At 43.5% G+C, this 16,886-nt stretch overlaps 1 protein-coding gene and 1 long non-coding RNA gene across 3 annotated transcripts; one reads left to right on the forward strand and one right to left on the reverse strand.

Annotated features, from left to right (window-relative positions):
• Positions 1-2,260: 2,260 nt before the first annotated feature.
• Positions 2,261-5,025, reverse strand: LOC138918674 (uncharacterized). The gene is made up of 3 exons (XR_011428293.1): positions 4,581-5,025; positions 4,244-4,321; positions 2,261-3,776 (listed from the first exon to the last, which is right to left on the reverse strand). It is a non-coding gene; the product is annotated as an uncharacterized lncRNA (long non-coding RNA).
• A 501-nt stretch (positions 5,026-5,526) lies between these two features.
• Positions 5,527-10,385, forward strand: PABPN1 (poly(A) binding protein nuclear 1). Of its 2 annotated transcripts, none has more exons than XM_023622347.2 (7): positions 5,527-5,892; positions 6,249-6,363; positions 7,080-7,147; positions 7,460-7,566; positions 8,205-8,292; positions 8,381-8,532; positions 9,469-10,385. In XM_023622347.2, exons 1-7 carry the CDS (start codon positions 5,542-5,544, stop codon positions 9,506-9,508), a joined length of 921 nt encoding a protein of 306 aa, XP_023478115.1. In that variant the 5' UTR covers positions 5,527-5,541; the 3' UTR covers positions 9,509-10,385. The 2 variants fall into 2 exon arrangements, with proteins under 2 accessions (XP_023478115.1, XP_070097341.1); XM_070241240.1 differs by lacking the exon at positions 5,527-5,892 and adding an exon at positions 5,972-6,099.
• The last annotated feature ends 6,501 nt before the right edge of the window (positions 10,386-16,886 follow it).

Here is a 16,886-nt window from a genome sequence, read left to right on the forward strand (position 1 = left end):
GTAAAGGGTAAATGGAAATATTACAATAGATGACACCAAAAGGAAAATTAAGGCACGGAAAAGCATTCTATAAGCTGTATTCCCAAATACTAAAGCTAGGCTATGAATTCAGCGTTGAGCTTCCTGGCAGCTAAAGAAATTGGAAAACACACTGAGATTCACATTGCTCTTAGGATTTATAAAAGCCTATCAGTTCCTCAAGATGGGCAAAAAGTTTTGTGGCTCTTCTGAGGTGATAGGGTGGACACCACCCTCTATAACACCTGACAGCAAATATGATGTTGAATTATATACTACTGTTGCTTATACGAACACCAAAGGGAACAGACGGACACAAATTTCTGCCCTCATGTCACTTACATTCTAGTAAGGGAAACGAAAACGAACGAACGAAATAAATACATACATTCATTTCATAACATTCATTAATGTAGAAGGTGGTAAATGCTATGAAGAAAAGTAATTCATTAGGGCGAGACTGGGAAGGTGTATGTAAAGATTTCAGTATCAGGAAGCCCTCATTTCTAAGGTGACTTTTGAGTTGTCATGAAAAATGAAATTGGAAAAATATTTTTATTGATATGGAAAGATGTTTCTGTATCTTACAGAGTAAAAGAGAAAATAAATTAGAAGATAATATATACAGTATGTTCCCGTTTTGCTAAAATATTTATATATATGTGTGTGCTTCTATATGTATTTGTGTATTGAAAATTTCAGAAAGGTCATATGCCAAAATATTATTAGTGATTATCTCTGGGTGGTGGATTTTATGGGTGATTTTACTTTGTTATTTTTGCTGTGTTTGCTGATTTTTAACTGAAGAACACATTTCCGGCATAGTATATTAAAACAAGTTTTTCAGGTACAAAGCTTTAAAAAAGTTAACCAAGCAGAATGGAAATTAAGCAGCCCAACAGACGCTCCTTTTCATTTAAATGACCACCCCACTTCCATGCAAGGGCAGACCTAGGGAGTCAAGGCCAGTAGGGCCAGACTTTGCATTAGACAACAATTGGAGTCGGCTCCAAAACAGAGGTAAGTAAATGATCAAGGTCCAAGCTTCTAGATCAGCACTGTCTGCTAGAAATATAAGGCAAGCCACATAGGGAGTCTTACATTTTCTAGTAGCCTCATTCAAAAAGCAAAAAGAAACAGGCAAAATAAATTTTAATAATATTTTATTTAATCCAGTATAAAAATACTGTTATAACTTCAACCTGTAATTAACATTAAACAATTATTATTTTACAGTCTCTACAGACTTTTCATACTAAGTGTTTGAAATTTGGTGTAAATTTGATACTTTCAGCACATCTAATGCAGACCACTCAGGTTTCAAGTGCTCAAGCCATGTGTGAGTAATGGTTATCATATTAAACAATGTAGTTCTAGGTTACAGAGAATTACTGTGGCTGGTAAAAATTTCAAAGCAGGAGTTAAAAATAGGGATGAAACTCCAAGAAGCCACGTATTTATGTTGTTTAGTGAGAAAACTCTTGCCTTCTGGATAGACCTGGAGACGCCCTTATCCACTTTTACTGATTTAATTCTCCTTTTCTCAGCTCCACTGACCATTCACTTCTATTAACACATTTTTCTTCCTTCTAGGGCACATCACCACTGAGTTTCAGTTTTCCCAAAACTCCATGATCCTCTGTTGATTATTACTGAAGGAAAATTATACTCATAATGGGTCAATCTCACATCATTACATACTAATTTTTTAAAAACTCATTCTCAGAGGGAAACTTCTCTCTTTGATATTCTTTATCCATCAACAACAGGCAAGATATTAAGTAAGGTTGTCACGGAAGAGCATTCATTCAGTTAGCATTTATTGAGCACACAGTGATAGGCACTGGGAGTACAAATAGTTTTGAGATGGTGCCTGCTTTTTCCAGTCTACAGTCAAATAGGGAAGTATCATACTTTACAAGTTGCCATTCAAATATATATATGTATGTTTTTGATGAGGAAGATTGGCCCCGAGCTAACATCTGTCGCCAGTCTTCTTTTTGCTTGAGGAAGGTTGTCACTGACCCAACAACTGTGCCAGTCTTCCTCTATTTTGTATGTGGCATGCCGCCATAGCATGGCTTGATGAGCAGTGTGTAGGTCCATACCTGGGATCTGAACCCACGAACCCTGGGCTGCCAAAGTGGAGCACGCGAACTTAACCACTTTGCCACCGGGCCAGCCCACAAATATTTTTTTAAATGCATTTGTTCGTAAAAGTAATCACACTTATGACAGTAAGTGTAGAAGCTGTAGTGTTGTATTTTTATTTTAAGTAAAAATAATATATGATATTGTCAAAAAATCATAGAACATAGAAAATTATAAAGAAGGTCAGTCATAATCCCTCTGCCCAGAGAGCCACTATTACCATTTTGGCACATTTCTTTTTTTGTTGCTGGGGAAGATTTGCCCTCAGCTAACATCTGTTGCCAATCTTCCTCTTTTTGCTTGAGGAAGATTTGCCCTCACTAACATCTGTGCCATTCTTCCTCTATTTTGTATGTGGGTTGCTGCCCCAGGGTGGCTGCCGACAAGTGGTGTAGGTCGACACCTGGGAACTGAACCCAGCCCGCTGAAGCAGAGCCTGCCAAACTTGACCAGTAGGCCACAGGGCCAACCCAACCATTTTGGCATATTTCTTTCCAGGCTTTTATCTGTGCTTATAGTTTATGATCATACTGTATATACAATTTTGTCTACTGCAATTCTGCTTACCATCATATTGCAAACATTTTTCCTTGTCATTAAAAATGTTTTGAAGGCATACTGACTACATAAAATTACATCTATGTGTGTACAATAATTTTCCTGAAAATGCTCACTTGGACATTCCAGTTGTTTACGTTTTTTTACTTTGCTGAACATCTTTGTTCTCAAATGTTTCCTCAGTTTTTAGATTATTTTTTAGAGCAGATCATAGGAAATACAGTTACTGGGTTAAGCATCTCAACATTTTGAAAGCTTTTGGTACATACTGCCAAAGAAAAGATTGTACTGGTTCTTGTTCCTCTTTTTTCCCCAATGCCCAAGTTGTTTTTTTAAAAAATCAGACATACTTTTAATCATACTTTATATACAATTTTACATTCCACTACTTTGGCCTAACACAATTATTTTTTCATGTTATCATACACTGTGTGTAAACCTTTTAATAGGTGCATAATAATCTTTGGATGTAACTATAATTTGCCTAATCATTTGTCTATTGTTGGACTTTAGTCTTTTTCCAATTTCAGCATCATACATGATGTAATTTTTGTATATTAAAGCAGACTTTACAGTAATTTTGATCTTAATTGTAAAGCTGGCTTTGAATTCCCTGTTCACTTCTAATTAGTTGCATGACTTGGGCAATTTACTTCACTCTTTCCTCGTCCCCAAAAAGGTTATAGTTTTGGAACTATTTACTTCATAGGGTTATTGTGAGAAGTCAGTGAGATAATATAATAAGGAGTCTAGGATAGTGCCTGTTACAAAATCAAGTGCTCAACAAAATTAGGATTCAAAAGCGTTATTTAAAAAATCACATTTCCTTAATTGGCTTACTTAGTTTAAATTAGGTACCAATAAAACTTGCAAATCTTGATTAGGTTAAGATCAGTAGAAAAGACTTTTCTTCCAGGGAACTCACAACCTCTTAGAGCTTATCTTCCGTGCTCAATTTACTTCTCCTAGTCCACTGAAGCTGAGATGGCTGATGAAATAATTTTCAGTGAAATTTTAAGCAACTGTGACTCTGCTCCAAGATCCTGTTCCTGAGGTAAGGATTTGTGAGAAAAAGTGAGGGTGAGGGGAAGGACGGGTACACTGATAGGATTTTGACTTTTTGGTTTGTTAATAGAGATCTCCTCAATGTCCAAATCATGCCCCCCGCCCCCAACCATGCACGCCCTGTTGGGGTTGTTTAACTACTTGGTTGGACTCATTTGAATCTAACTCTCAAACTTGGTCTGATTACAAATAGCCCTCTTGCAAATGTAGTACTGCCGTTCCTTCCTTTTTAATAAATGCGTAGGATCACTAAAAAAATGACAACCCTGCCTTCCAGGAGTGGGTCTCATTGGTATCTCAGAGTACCACGGTGTAGTGGGAGCCTGCTGGAGAAATTCCTTTGGGATCTGAAGGACAGTTTGGAGGCCTGGAAAGCGCTGAACCTGAAGGGTGGTACCCAGATCCCCAACCAATGCATCCTTCAGTCAGCAAACATTTATCGGACACTTACTATGTGCTAGGCATACTGCCTCACGTTGGAGACGCAAATATAAATGGGATCTGGCCTCTCATCTCCAAGCTCTCACACCTAGTTAGGAAACAGCGCAAAAATGATTAGGCACACAGTGGAGGTAGGCCCGCTTGTCATGGGAGAGGGGAGGCTAATAGAAGGCTTCGCAGGAGAAGTGATGCTGGGGTTTGCAGTGGTCTGGTTGAGGAGGGACTGCATGTACAGAGACACCGCCCTGGGTGCAGGAACACCACTGGAAGGAGTGTGGAAATAACATCAGCGAAGTAGCCTGGTCCTGAGGTCTCTAAGGCCACGGTAAGGAGTTTTGAGACTTTACCTGGCCTGCAAAGGGGAGCCAGCTCGGTCCGGCAGCCATGCAGAGTGGAGGGGTGACACTGGAAGCTGAGAGACCCATTAGGGGGCTGTAGCAAACAGTCCAAGCAAGAGAAGAAACAGGCTGAAACTGGGGCATAAGCAGCGTGCTTGGAAGGTATGCCTGTGTAGGAAGACAGAACGGACAGGACTCGTTACTGGTACCTCTGGAGTGATGATTCCTCCCTGCTTTCTGGTTTGGGAGACCTAGTGGATGGTGGTGCCAGTAACCTGAATGGGAAAAGTAAGCTCTCTCCTGGAGAGCTCCATTCGGAACCCTCCATGGCCAGCAACATCCCATTTACTGGTGGTTTGCTAGTCAGGAGACCAGTTTCCAGAAACCGCGCCAAAGTTTCTATCCTCTGCCTTCCAACAGCTCACTAATTGGCAACCAGTAGTATCAAGATGGCGGCCCCCTAAGGACTAGTCATGTGACCTCGGGTTTCCCTTGCTGGAAGCCCGCAGTCCGTTCGGGGGCAAGGTTCACCTGTCAGGAAACGAGTGTCAGCCCTTCTAATCTCGCCAGCCAATCGGCACCTCAGAATGGGCCACTGCGGCGAGGCGATCGGAAGATTGGTCCTTTCCGCTCGCCTAGCCAGCGGCCAATCACCGAGCATCATATACTTTACGGGCCCGCCCGTAGGCGGGGGAGAAGCAGGAATGTCGTCACAGCGTGGCAGTATTGTTACCTAAAGACTTGAGAGGAGGTGGGACGTGTGTTGATTGACAGACTGATTTCCCCTACCGGGATTTGAGAATTTGGCTCAATGCCCCGCCTTAGAGGTGGGGTCTTATTTGATTGCCAAGTAATATTCTCCAATGGAGTGCTAGCTCGTGGTGACGGGCAGGCTGCTTGACTAATGAATCCTCGGCGTGGCCGGCGCAGCTCTCCAATCGCTGGGCGGCGGGCCCCAGTCTGAGCGGCGATGGCGGCGGCGGCGGCGGCGGCAGCAGCAGCGGGGGCTGCGGGCGGTCGGGGCTCCGGGCCGGGGCGGCGGCGCCATCTTGTGCCCGGGGCCGGTGGGGAGGCCGGGGAGGGGGCCCCGGGGGGCGCAGGGGACTACGGGAACGGCCTGGAGTCTGAGGAACTGGAGCCTGAGGAGCTGCTGCTGGAGCCCGAGCCGGAGCCCGAGCCCGAAGAGGAGCCGCCCCGGCCCCGCGCCCCCCCGGGAGCTCCGGGCCCTGGGCCTGGCTCGGGAGCCCCCGGCAGCCAGGAGGAGGAGGAGGAGCCGGGACTGGTCGAGGGTGACCCGGGGGACGGCGCCATTGAGGACCCGGTGAGGGAAGGAGGGCGAGCGAGCAGGCCGGCGAGCGGCCGGCCGGGTCACGGGAGGCCCAGAGCTCGGGCGAGCAGGAGGCAGGCGGGGGGTGGGGTGGGCGGGGAATAACGTGGCTGGGGCCGGGCCGGAGACGGATCCTCGCCGGCCAGAAGGGGTCCAGCCGGGTAGATTGGGGCGTCATGGGTGTCTAGTGGTCTAGAGAAGGTAGCTTACTTTTCTTTTGGTCGTGCTCCTCGCGTGGGGCGAGGGAAATGGCTCAGCATGGCTGGGGCCGCGCGCGGACCGAGAGCAGGGCACGGCCCCTGCGTTGGTTCCTCTTAAGCTCTTCTCCATACCCTCCCCACTCATTGTAGGAGCTGGAAGCGATCAAAGCTCGAGTCAGGGAGATGGAGGAAGAGGCTGAGAAGCTAAAAGAGCTACAGAACGAGGTTGAGAAGCAGATGAATATGAGTCCACCTCCAGGCAATGGTGAGTAACTGGCGGTTGCACGCGGAGTCCGGGTCCTCGGATTGGAAGGGTTGTGGGAGCACGGGTTATATGCGATTAGATGCTGGGGACCTTGGAGCTGCTGTCTGAGCAATTACCGGGCAGGTGCCGCGGTCATAGTCCATTGTGTGTTCCTCTGACCTTAATGTCAGACACAACCTCTGTTTGGGTGATGGTAGTCTTGTTACAAATGTGTTGCTTTGTTCTTAGTCTATTTCTACCCTTTGTGGAGGTTGCCAGCTGGCATTTGACCTTCAAGTCTAATAGTTCTTCCTTCAGTTGGAGACCCTTTAATTTGGAGTCCTAAGAGAAGCTGCTCAGCTGCAGGGGGCTTCCGCTTTAGTCTAGAAATGTCGCTTTAGTCTAGAAATGTCCAGTCTCAATCCTCTTTATTTTGTTCCTTTTTCAACTCATTTCGTTCAACGCTATTAAACAGGGACTTGATTTTGGGGGCGGAGGGAATTCCTGTGCTGTTTTCTTTGAATGTTAAGAATGTGTTAATCTAATCCTTAATTTGTCAAATATTTAGTGAGTACCTACTGTGTGCGAGAAACTATTTTAGCTAATGGGTACAGCCCAGAACAGAACAGACCAAAATCTTTGCCTTCGCTGGTGGTGGTGGTGGTGGTGGTGGTGGTGGTGGTGGTGCATATATAAGTCAAATAGAGAACAAGCATTTTTTTTGTTTTTCTCCAAAGCTGGCCCAGTGATCATGTCCATTGAGGAGAAGATGGAGGCTGATGCTCGTTCCATCTATGTTGGCAATGTATGTACAAGGGCCCTGGTTAAGGTTTGGGGGAGCTCTTATTTTGGGGAGTTATTTGATAGGAGATTTGAAAGGAACATCTCAAGGATAGGTGGTGGATTTGGGAAATTGAAGGAGGCTTGGGAGGAGGTAAAAGATAATGGTGATCAGCAGAGGCGCTCTGGGGTTGGGAAGAAAAAAGATTAGTTCCTTAGAGAACCAGATCTGACGTGCCTTGGTGTATATGGACGGCCCAGGCCAAAGGCTGGGCAGGGTACCTGTTGAGACAGACGTTTGCCCAGTACCTGTGAAATGTGTCCCTCTTCCCCATAGGTGGACTATGGTGCGACAGCAGAAGAGCTGGAAGCACACTTTCATGGCTGTGGTTCAGTCAACCGTGTTACCATACTCTGTGACAAATTTAGTGGCCATCCCAAAGGGTAAGTAGAAAAGTAAGTTAAGATCATATTAATCACAGTTTAAAAATAGATTGTTTTATATTGAGCAGGATGTTAACATGTTGAAACAAGTGGTCTCTGTCTTTTAAGATATGGCATTAATCTTGGTATGTATCAGGGGTTGTACATAAATGCTTTCAGAAGCCAGACAGATAACAAAGATGAAAGCTAGGTGTGGGTGGAGTTATGAACGAGAAGGGAAGGGGCAGCTTCTACTAGGCCCCAGCTGGTTCTGCCATATGGAAGTCTAGGCCCTGTGTATCCTATTTTTAATAATTTTCCAAGAGTAGCTGGAAATTTTGATTAGAATCTTTCATTTAAAAAAAGTTTTGCCAGGGGCCAGGCCTGTGGCCTAGTGGTGGTTTGGCACAGCCTGGATTCGGTTCCTGGTCACGGACCTACACCACTCGTTGGTGGCCATGCTATGTCAGCAACCCACATACAAAATAGAGGAAGATTGGCATAGATGTTAGCTCAGGGCAAATCTTCCTTGACAAAAAAAAAAATTGACAAATAATTAAAAATGTAAACACGTTGTACTCAAAGCATGCCTGCAAGTTGGATTTGACCTGTCAGCTGCTGTTTGCAACCTCAGATAAAGTGACAATTATTCTTTTCAGGTTTGCATATATAGAGTTCTCAGACAAAGAATCAGTGAGGACTTCCCTGGCCTTAGATGAGTCCCTATTTAGAGGAAGGCAAATCAAGGTAAGCCCCATGCCCATTCCTGTTCTAGTTCTGTGTAAATGCTCCAGGTTGCTTCTTAGGCTTTCTGTTATATATGCCTCACTCGCAGGTGATCCCTAAACGAACCAACAGACCAGGCATCAGTACAACAGACCGGGGTTTCCCACGAGCCCGATACCGTGCCAGGACCACTAACTACAACAGTTCCCGCTCTCGATTCTACAGTGGTTTTAACAGCAGGCCCCGGGGTCGCGTCTACAGGTCAGGATAGATGGGCTGCTCCTCTCCCCCGCCTCCCATGAGCCCTGTATGCTTCCTTCTCTCCTGCTCTTGAGGAACCTCCTTCCCATACCCTCCCCTCGGTCTCCAGGGACTTGGTCTCCTGCCTGTGCAGGGTGAGGAAGGTAGTTGCAGGCCAGGAGGCCAGTCTCATCATCTTTTTCTGGAGCAGGAATTGCTGATAAGGGCTGGGTCTCTCCACTCTGTTCGGGGAGATGCTGCTTCCACCAGCCTTTTTTTCCTTGCAAGTTGGTGGCAGTGAAGGTGTTTACACAGGAGGCCAGGAGGAATGGCCTCAGAGCAGTGAAGGCACTGCTTGGACATTTGCCACTTTGCCCAGATTTAGGGGGAGGTTGAAGTTTGAACAGCTCCCTTGAGAGAGTACCAGAGGCTGGTCGATCCTCCTCAGCAGCTATGTGGGAGGATGTTGAAATATGTCCTCTTTAACTGAGCCAGTCTTCTGCAGGCTTAACTTTCTCACTGGGCCTAGTGTGGTGCCATGTTGTTGCTTCACTTCTGTGTCTTTACATTTAAATAGACAGGTTAGGCATATAGACCATGGCTTTTCATAAGATTTACCCATCTGCTCCCAGGAGTTAGGGAGCATCTGTGGTGAGGGCCTAGGGTTTTAAGAGCTGTGGAGAACTGCAAACTGAATAAACAATGAGTCCTTTTTCTTGCCCCTATGTCTCAGATTCACTTCTTTATCGCCATGGTTTGGCGAAGTATTCTGTTAATTCCCTCCTCCCGTTTGCCTGATGTGTCAATGTTTCGGGATTGTGGGATCAGTTTTAGGACACTTGGAAACTTCTTTCCCCCCTTCCCTTCACAGTAACTGGGGCAAGGGCCCGTGGGGAGGGGCTTGTACTGAACTGTTTAGTGATCATGTTAACACCTAACTCTCCTTCTTTCTTCCAGGGGCCGGGCTAGAGCGACATCATGGTATTCCCCTTACTAAAAAAAGTGTGTATTAGGAGGAGAGAGAGGAAAAAAAGAGGAAAGAAGGAAAAAAAAAAGAATTAAAAAAAAAAAAAAAGAAAAACAGAAGATGACCTTGATGGAAAAAAAAATATTTTTTAAAAAAAAAGATATACTGTGGAAGGGGGGAGAATCCCATAACTAACTGCTGAGGAGGGACCTGCTTTGGGGAGTAGGGGAAGGCCCAGGGAGTGGGGCAGGGGGCTGCTCATTCACTCTGGGGATTCGCCATGGACATGTCTCAACTGCGCAAGCTGCTCCCCTTGTTTCCCTGTCCCTCTTCACCCCCTTGGGGGCTGCTCAAGGGTAGGTGGGCATGGGTGGTAGGAGGGGTTTTTTCACCCAGGGCTCTGGAAGGACACCAAACTGTTCTGCTTGTTACCTTCCCTCCATCTTCTCCCTAACTTTCACAGTCCCCTTCTGCCTGCTCCTGTCCTGCCAGGTCTGCCACCCCGCCACCCCTCTTTTCCGGCTCCCTGCCCCTCCAGATTGCCTGGTGATCTATTTTGTTTCCTTTGTGTTTCTTTTTCTGTTTTGAGTGTCTTTCTTTGCAGGTTTCTGTAGCCGGAAGATCTCCGTTCCGCTCCCAGCGGCTCCAGTGTAAATTCCCCTTCCCCCTGGGGAAATGCACTACCTTGTTTTGGGGGGTTTTGGGGCGTTTTTTGTTTTTCAGTTTTTTGTTTTGTTTTGTTTTGTTTTCCTTTGCCTTTTTTTCCCTTTTATTTGGAGGGAATGGGAGGAAGTGGGAACAGGGAGGTGGGAGGTGGATTTTGTTTATTTTTTTAGCTCATTTCCAGGGGGTGGGAGTTTTTTTTTTAATATGTGTCATGAATAAAGTTGTTTTTGAAAATAAAAAATTATTTGGCCTTTTGGGTGTAAGGATTATTTATCTGTCTTCCTATTCTCTCTTAGATCCCAGATGGCTGTTAATTCTCCTTTGTGGAAGTGCTGGTGTTGTGGAGGGGAAGTTCCCACTTAGGAATTAAGGAGTAGGAGTTAAAATTACGACTAGCAGGAACATTATGTGTTTAGTTGAGGATGATGGGTTTTCTGGATAGCATGTAGCCTGATTGGCATTTGAAAGGTGAATTAATGAGCCTGGGAAAGTAAATGAATGGCCAGATTAGAGTGATCTAATAGCACTTCGGTATGTCCTCCTGACAAAACTTACATGTGGGTGAATTATCCACATCAGTACCACTAGATTCTTGGGATCTCAGTCTCAGTTGCCTTTCTTTTCTTCTCTACCCCAAGGTAGGCTCAAAAAAAGGAAGGGCAAAAAACCCGTTGTGCTAAGAAAGACAGTTGGAAAGCTCATGTTGTCTTCTCTAGCCAGGCAGTGACCACTCAATATGTTCAGCTAACTTTGGATCATTCCATTAATTAGGACTTAACAGCTGACTTTCGTGGTTTTAGTACCCTTAAGTTTAGTTACTTGGTCATATTAATAACCTAATTTAGCCATTTTATATTCTAATGTGAGATTGGTCTTGAAATCCTTGGGTGCTCCGTCACGTCCCCTGCTCAAGGCTTCGTAGACTCTCCATCACAGGGTTTCTAAGTGTTTAAGCCTCCATATGATGCTCTTCACCATTCACTTCTGTTCCGAGGATGTTTTGTTCAAGATTGCCTCTGACCTAGATGCTCTCTTCAGTAATCTTAGGTTAAAGAAACAGCTCTGTTCTATATACATGCAGCCGTAACCCACGTCTCACATGGCTTTGTATTCTGAATTCTCAGGTCAGCGTTTTGTTCTACTACCTCCTAGAGTGTCATTTGTTAGGCATTTGGGGGTCTCTTTAGTTAGATTCAACCAGAATAATGCCTTGTCATTGTGGAGGCTTCTGCAAAGGCTGATTAGCAAGAAGCTGGATAAAGGGTTGAGTGTTAACTATTTTTACTAGAAGAATGTGAAACATTCTGAGTGGCTTGATGCTGTTAATGCTGGGAAGGTCTTATCTATCCACCAGGGGGCACTGAATGGTTATCTGAAAAATCCCTATAAGTAGTTGGAGAGTGAATGTCATTTTGACCCTTCTTTGTTTTTAATTTTGTATGTGCAGTCATTCGTACTCAATATCCTGTCCATTCTCCTCTCCATTCTACTTTAACTGCTTGAGCAATTCCCCATCTTTGCAGTGGGCTCCTGGCAGATGTCTCCAAACTGTTCATGTTGCCACAAAGACCCCTATGCTGCCACCAGTAAGTACAAACTCAGGTGTGGAACCAAGGCCTTTCCCAGTTTGATCCTGATTACATTTTCCTGCCACATCCTGCCGTACATCTGATGCTCTGCATTTCACTTGAGTTTGAATTTTCATGTGTTGCTCATGCTGTTCCTCCAGCCTGCTATGTCCATCCCATCTACTCTGTCAGGGTCATAAGATGTAAGCCAGGTACCACGGCTAGAACAACTTTCTTGATTCCCTAGTTGGAATGAATCACTTCTGCACTCAGAAAATTTCTCCTGTCTCTCTACCACTTAATGGTTTTATAATTAGAATAGTTACATCCCTCTCTCCCCACTAGACTGCAAGATCCTTGAGGGCATGCATTGTGCCTTTGTATGACCTCACAGTGCCTGCCACTTAGTATGGGCTCAGAAGGTATTAATTCACCTTGGACAAGGGAAGTCCCCTTGTCCTGGACCTGCTGGTTCCTGTCCCTATAGGATCTCCTATCCTATCTCCTATTTTATGATATTTTCATTTCTCTTGTGTTATCCTCAGAGACTTTAGAGGAAGTGGCGTGGAAAGAAGATTGTTTTCCTTGGGAAAGATTGGTTACTTTTCTGTCAGTCATTCTTGATAAGCTCCCTCTTAATTGAGGGATAGGAGTGAGCCCAGTCTCACTGGGGTCTGCAGGAGGTAAGTGTCTTTAAGGAAGAGAGACTGGGGGAGCCTGTCTACAAGATTTCTGCTCGAGAGAGAGTCTGAGTCAGAGATCCTTAGATTATGAGTGATAGAAAATGAATGAAGACAACCCAGATTTGCCCAACTTGACATCAGGAATAGAGAAAAGCAGTTGCTGGTTTTTTTCAATAATATGACAGCTTTCCTTGCTTTTATATGTATGGTTAAAATGAGTAGCCTTTCTCAAATCATGATCTAATTTTAAAATGCCTTTCAACCCTGCTAATTTCTCGTGCCTCTTTTCTTTATGCCTATGGTAATTGTTCAGTCAACAGACAGACATTTACTGAGTAATTACTAAGTGCTGGGCACTGTTCTAGGTGCTAGAATTTGTTAGAGAAAAGGGAGTCACTTAGTACAGGAACTTTTATTTGCTGGAGAAAAGTGTTGGTTTGCCATACTTCTGACTTGCATCCCACCAAAAATCTCTATGGAGTTTTTTTTGAAGATGTAATTAAAATACCGTAAAATTTACCTTTTACTTGTACCATTCAGCGGTATTTAGTATGTGTATATATATATATTTTAGAGCATTCTCATCACCTAAAAGGAAATCTTACACCCATTAACAAGCACACCCAATCTTCCCTTCCCCCCAGCCCCTAGCATTCGCTGATTTGCTTTCTGTCTCTATGGATTTGCCTATTCTGGATATTTCATATAAGTGGAGTCATACAGTATGTGGCCTTTTGTGTCTGGCTGCTTTCACTTAGCATAATGTTTTCAAGATTCATCTGTGTTGTGTATATCAGTACTTCGTTCCTTTTTATGGCTGAATAATGTTTCATTTTTTCATATACCACATTTTGTTTATCCATTCATCAATTGATATGCATCTGAGTTGTTTCTGTTTTTTGACTATTGGGAATAGTGCTGCTGCAAACACCTGTGTACAAGTTTTTGTGTGAACGTAAACCTCTTGGGTATATGCCTAGGAGTAGAGTTGCTAGGTCATAAGGTAACTATGTTTAAACTTTTGAGGAACTTCCAGGGTGTTTAACAAAGCAGGTGCATCATTTTCTATTTCCACCAGCAGTGTATGAGGGTTCTAATTTTCCACATCCATACCAGACTTGTTATTGTCCATCTTTTTGATTATAGCCATCCTAGTGGTTGTGGAGTGGTGTCTCCTGTTTGTGATTTGCCTTTCCCTAATGACGTACTAAGCATCTTTTCATGTGCTTACTGGCCATTTGTATATCCTCTTTGAAGAAATGTCTATTCAGATCCTTTGCCCATTTTTTAATTGGGTTATCTTTTTATCGTTGATTTATCGTTGAGCTGTAAGAGTTCTTTAAATATTTTGAATACTAGACTGTTATCAGATATGTATGATTTGCAAATATTATCTCCTACTTTGTGGGTGGTTTTTTTTACTTTCTTGATAGTGTCCTTTTAAGCACAAAAGTCACAGAGGTTTACGCCTCTGTTTTCTCCTAAGAATTTTATAGTTTTAGCTCTTATTTAAGCCTTTGATCCATTTCAAATTAATTTTTGTATATGGTGCGAGGTAGGGTTCCAACTGCGTTCTTTTTCTTCTGCATGCAGATTTGTCCCAGAACCATTTGTTAAAAAGGCTATTCTGGGGCTGGCCCCATGGCCGAGTGGTTAAGTTGGCGTGCTCCGCTTTGGAGGCCCAGGGTTTCGCCAGTTCGAATCCTGGGTGTGGATATGGCACCGCTTGGCAAGCCATGCTGTGGTAGACGTCCCACATATAAAGTAGAGGAAGATGGGCACGGATGTTGGCTCAGGGCCAGTCTTCCTCAGCAAAAAGAGGAGGATTGGCAGCAGATATTAGCTCAGGGCTAATCTTCCTCAAAAAAAATAAATATACAACTATGTACCGGGGGGCTTTGGGGAGAAAAAGGAAAAATAAAATCTTAAAAAAAAAAAGACTATTCTTTCCACATTGGATGGTCTTGGCACTCTTGTTGAAAATCAGTTGACCATAAATGTGAGGGTTTATTTCTGGGGTCTCAGTTCTATTCCATTGATCTATATGTCTGTCCTCCTGCCAGTACCACACTGTCTTCATTAGTGTAGCTTTGTCATAAGTTTTGAATGTGGAAGTGTGAGTCCTCCGATTTTGCTCTTTTTCAAGATTGTTTAGCTATTCTGGGTCTTTTATACTTCCAGGATGAATTTTAGAATCAGCTTGTCAGTTTCTGTAAGAAAGCTACAATTACTTTGACTCCGTGGATCAATTTGGGGAGGATTGCCATCTTAACAATATTAAGTCTTCCAATCCATGAACACAGAGTGTCTTTCCATTTGTTTAGGTTGTCTTTAATTTCTTTGAACAACGTTTTGTAATTTTCAGTGTATAAGTCTTGTACTTCTTTTATTAAATTTAATCCTAAGTATTTTGGTTTTTGCTATCTTAAATGGAATTGTTAATTTTGTTTTCAGGTTATTGATTGCTATTGTATAGAAATACAGTTGATTTTGTATGTTAATCTTGTATCTTGCAAGTACAATTGTAAGTTTAGCAGCCTTGCTGAACTTGTTTATTTAGTTCTAATGGTTTATGTGGATTCCTTAGGATTCTGTATATACAAGATCATGTCATCTGCAAAAGAGTTTTACATTGTCCTTCCCATTCCGAGTGCCTTTTATTTGATTTTCTTGCCTCATTTCCCTGGCTGGACCCTCGAGTACAATGTTGAATAGAAGTGGTGAGGGCAGACATCCTTGTCTTGTTCCTGATCTTAGGGGGAAAGCTTTCAGTCTTGCACAGATAAATGTGATCTCAGCAGTGGGGGTTTTTCATAGATGCCCTTTATTCCATGGATGTTTAAAATAAACACTTGTGTTCTCCATGTACACCATGTTCTGTCAGGCCTCTAGGCTTTGCACTACTTCTTCCTCCTTTCTGTCCCTGGCAAATTCAAGACGACTACTTTAAGCTTCAATCCAAATATCTGAGAGGCTTTCCTTGACTGCCTCCCATGGAGTATATCCTTCCCCTCTCAGAGCTGCTACAGCACTTTTCACATGTCTCTGCATTTTCCATACAAGGATTGTCATTATTTGTCTCTCAGTTTTCTGAGCTTTTGCAGGCAAGGACCATGCCCCAACCCCCAGACCTGAGGCAGCACCAGACGGTGGATAATCAGTGAAAATTGGTTGCATGGTGGCCAGGCTAGGTTGACTGAATGAGAGGAACAGGAGTCGCCTTCATGTTACTTCATGTAACTTTTCAAGGTGAGAAATGTACCCCATATACCCTTTTAACTTCCCTTCAATAATCCTTTACAGCTCTTAGTTGTGAATCCAACTAAAATATTGCTAAAATCTGTTCAGGTTTTAATCAGTACCACCTCTCCAAAGAAAGTAGTCGTTTCCTTATTTGTTTGAAAACTGTGTCCAAGTTCTTAGAGTATCTTCTAAACTTAATATTACAAGGCAAGTAATACTTTCTTTCATTTTCTATCTGCTATGCCATAAGAAGATTGCAGGCTCTCAGTTCTCAAGATCTGGCTACTCTAGTTATTTACCTGTCACATAACCTTGAGTAAGTTCCCTCTCAAGCCTCAGTATCCCCACTATAAAAGCCTTAAAAATAACTTTCATGGAGTTATTGATGAGGATCCAATGAGATCATGTGGTTGGTGACTTTTAGAGCAACTGACAAGATGCCAGTTGTTTTAGCTACACACATTGACCTTTTCCATCTAGACTATGAATCACTTGGGGATGAGGGACTGTGTCTTCCCTTGTGCTTTGTTGATGATTCTTGAATACTCCTGGGGTTTTTTTGCCTTCACCTCTTTGGTTGAAGTCAGAGAATCTTCCTCTCTAGCACTTGCCCTCCTACCAGAGCTGTTCTAGCTTTCTGAGTGCTTTAGCTTTCCTTTCCTAGACCTTTTCCCAGTGGTGTACAAAGAATGCGTTCATTGAAATGTCCCTTTGACACCATTCCTCACAGTGTGTATTGGACAGTGTCATTAGCATGTAAATAACTCCTTGGCTTTACATGGGCTCTACCAAAAAGTACAAGTGCTTATTTACCATCCTTCTGGTTTGCACAGAATCTCCAGAGACAGCTGTGAGTATGATCTCTTGTTTTGTTGTTGGCTAACTAAAACTAAACAGTCAACATTGGAGTCAGTTAAAACTCCACAGACATTATTCTACAGAATGTGTGCTACAGAGTGTATAACTGAAGGAACTGTGGTGGAGTAGAAGGAGCAGCCAGAAACCCTGGGTTTGCGTCCTGGCTCTGCCACTTGATGGCAGATCTCTCAATTTCTTTTTTTTTTTTATTGAGGTCACATTGGTTTATAACCTTACATGAATTTCAGGTGTGCATTGTCACATTTTGACTTCTGTATAGACTGCATCACATTCACCCCCCAAACACTAGTTGCCATCCGTCACTGTATGTATGTGTTCCTTTACCCGTTTTGTCCTCCCACCACCCCCATCCTCTCTGGTAACCACCAA

The sequence above is a fragment of the Equus caballus genome, chromosome 1 (assembly GCF_041296265.1).
Source record: "Equus caballus isolate H_3958 breed thoroughbred chromosome 1, TB-T2T, whole genome shotgun sequence".
Lineage (NCBI taxonomy): Eukaryota > Metazoa > Chordata > Mammalia > Perissodactyla > Equidae > Equus > Equus caballus.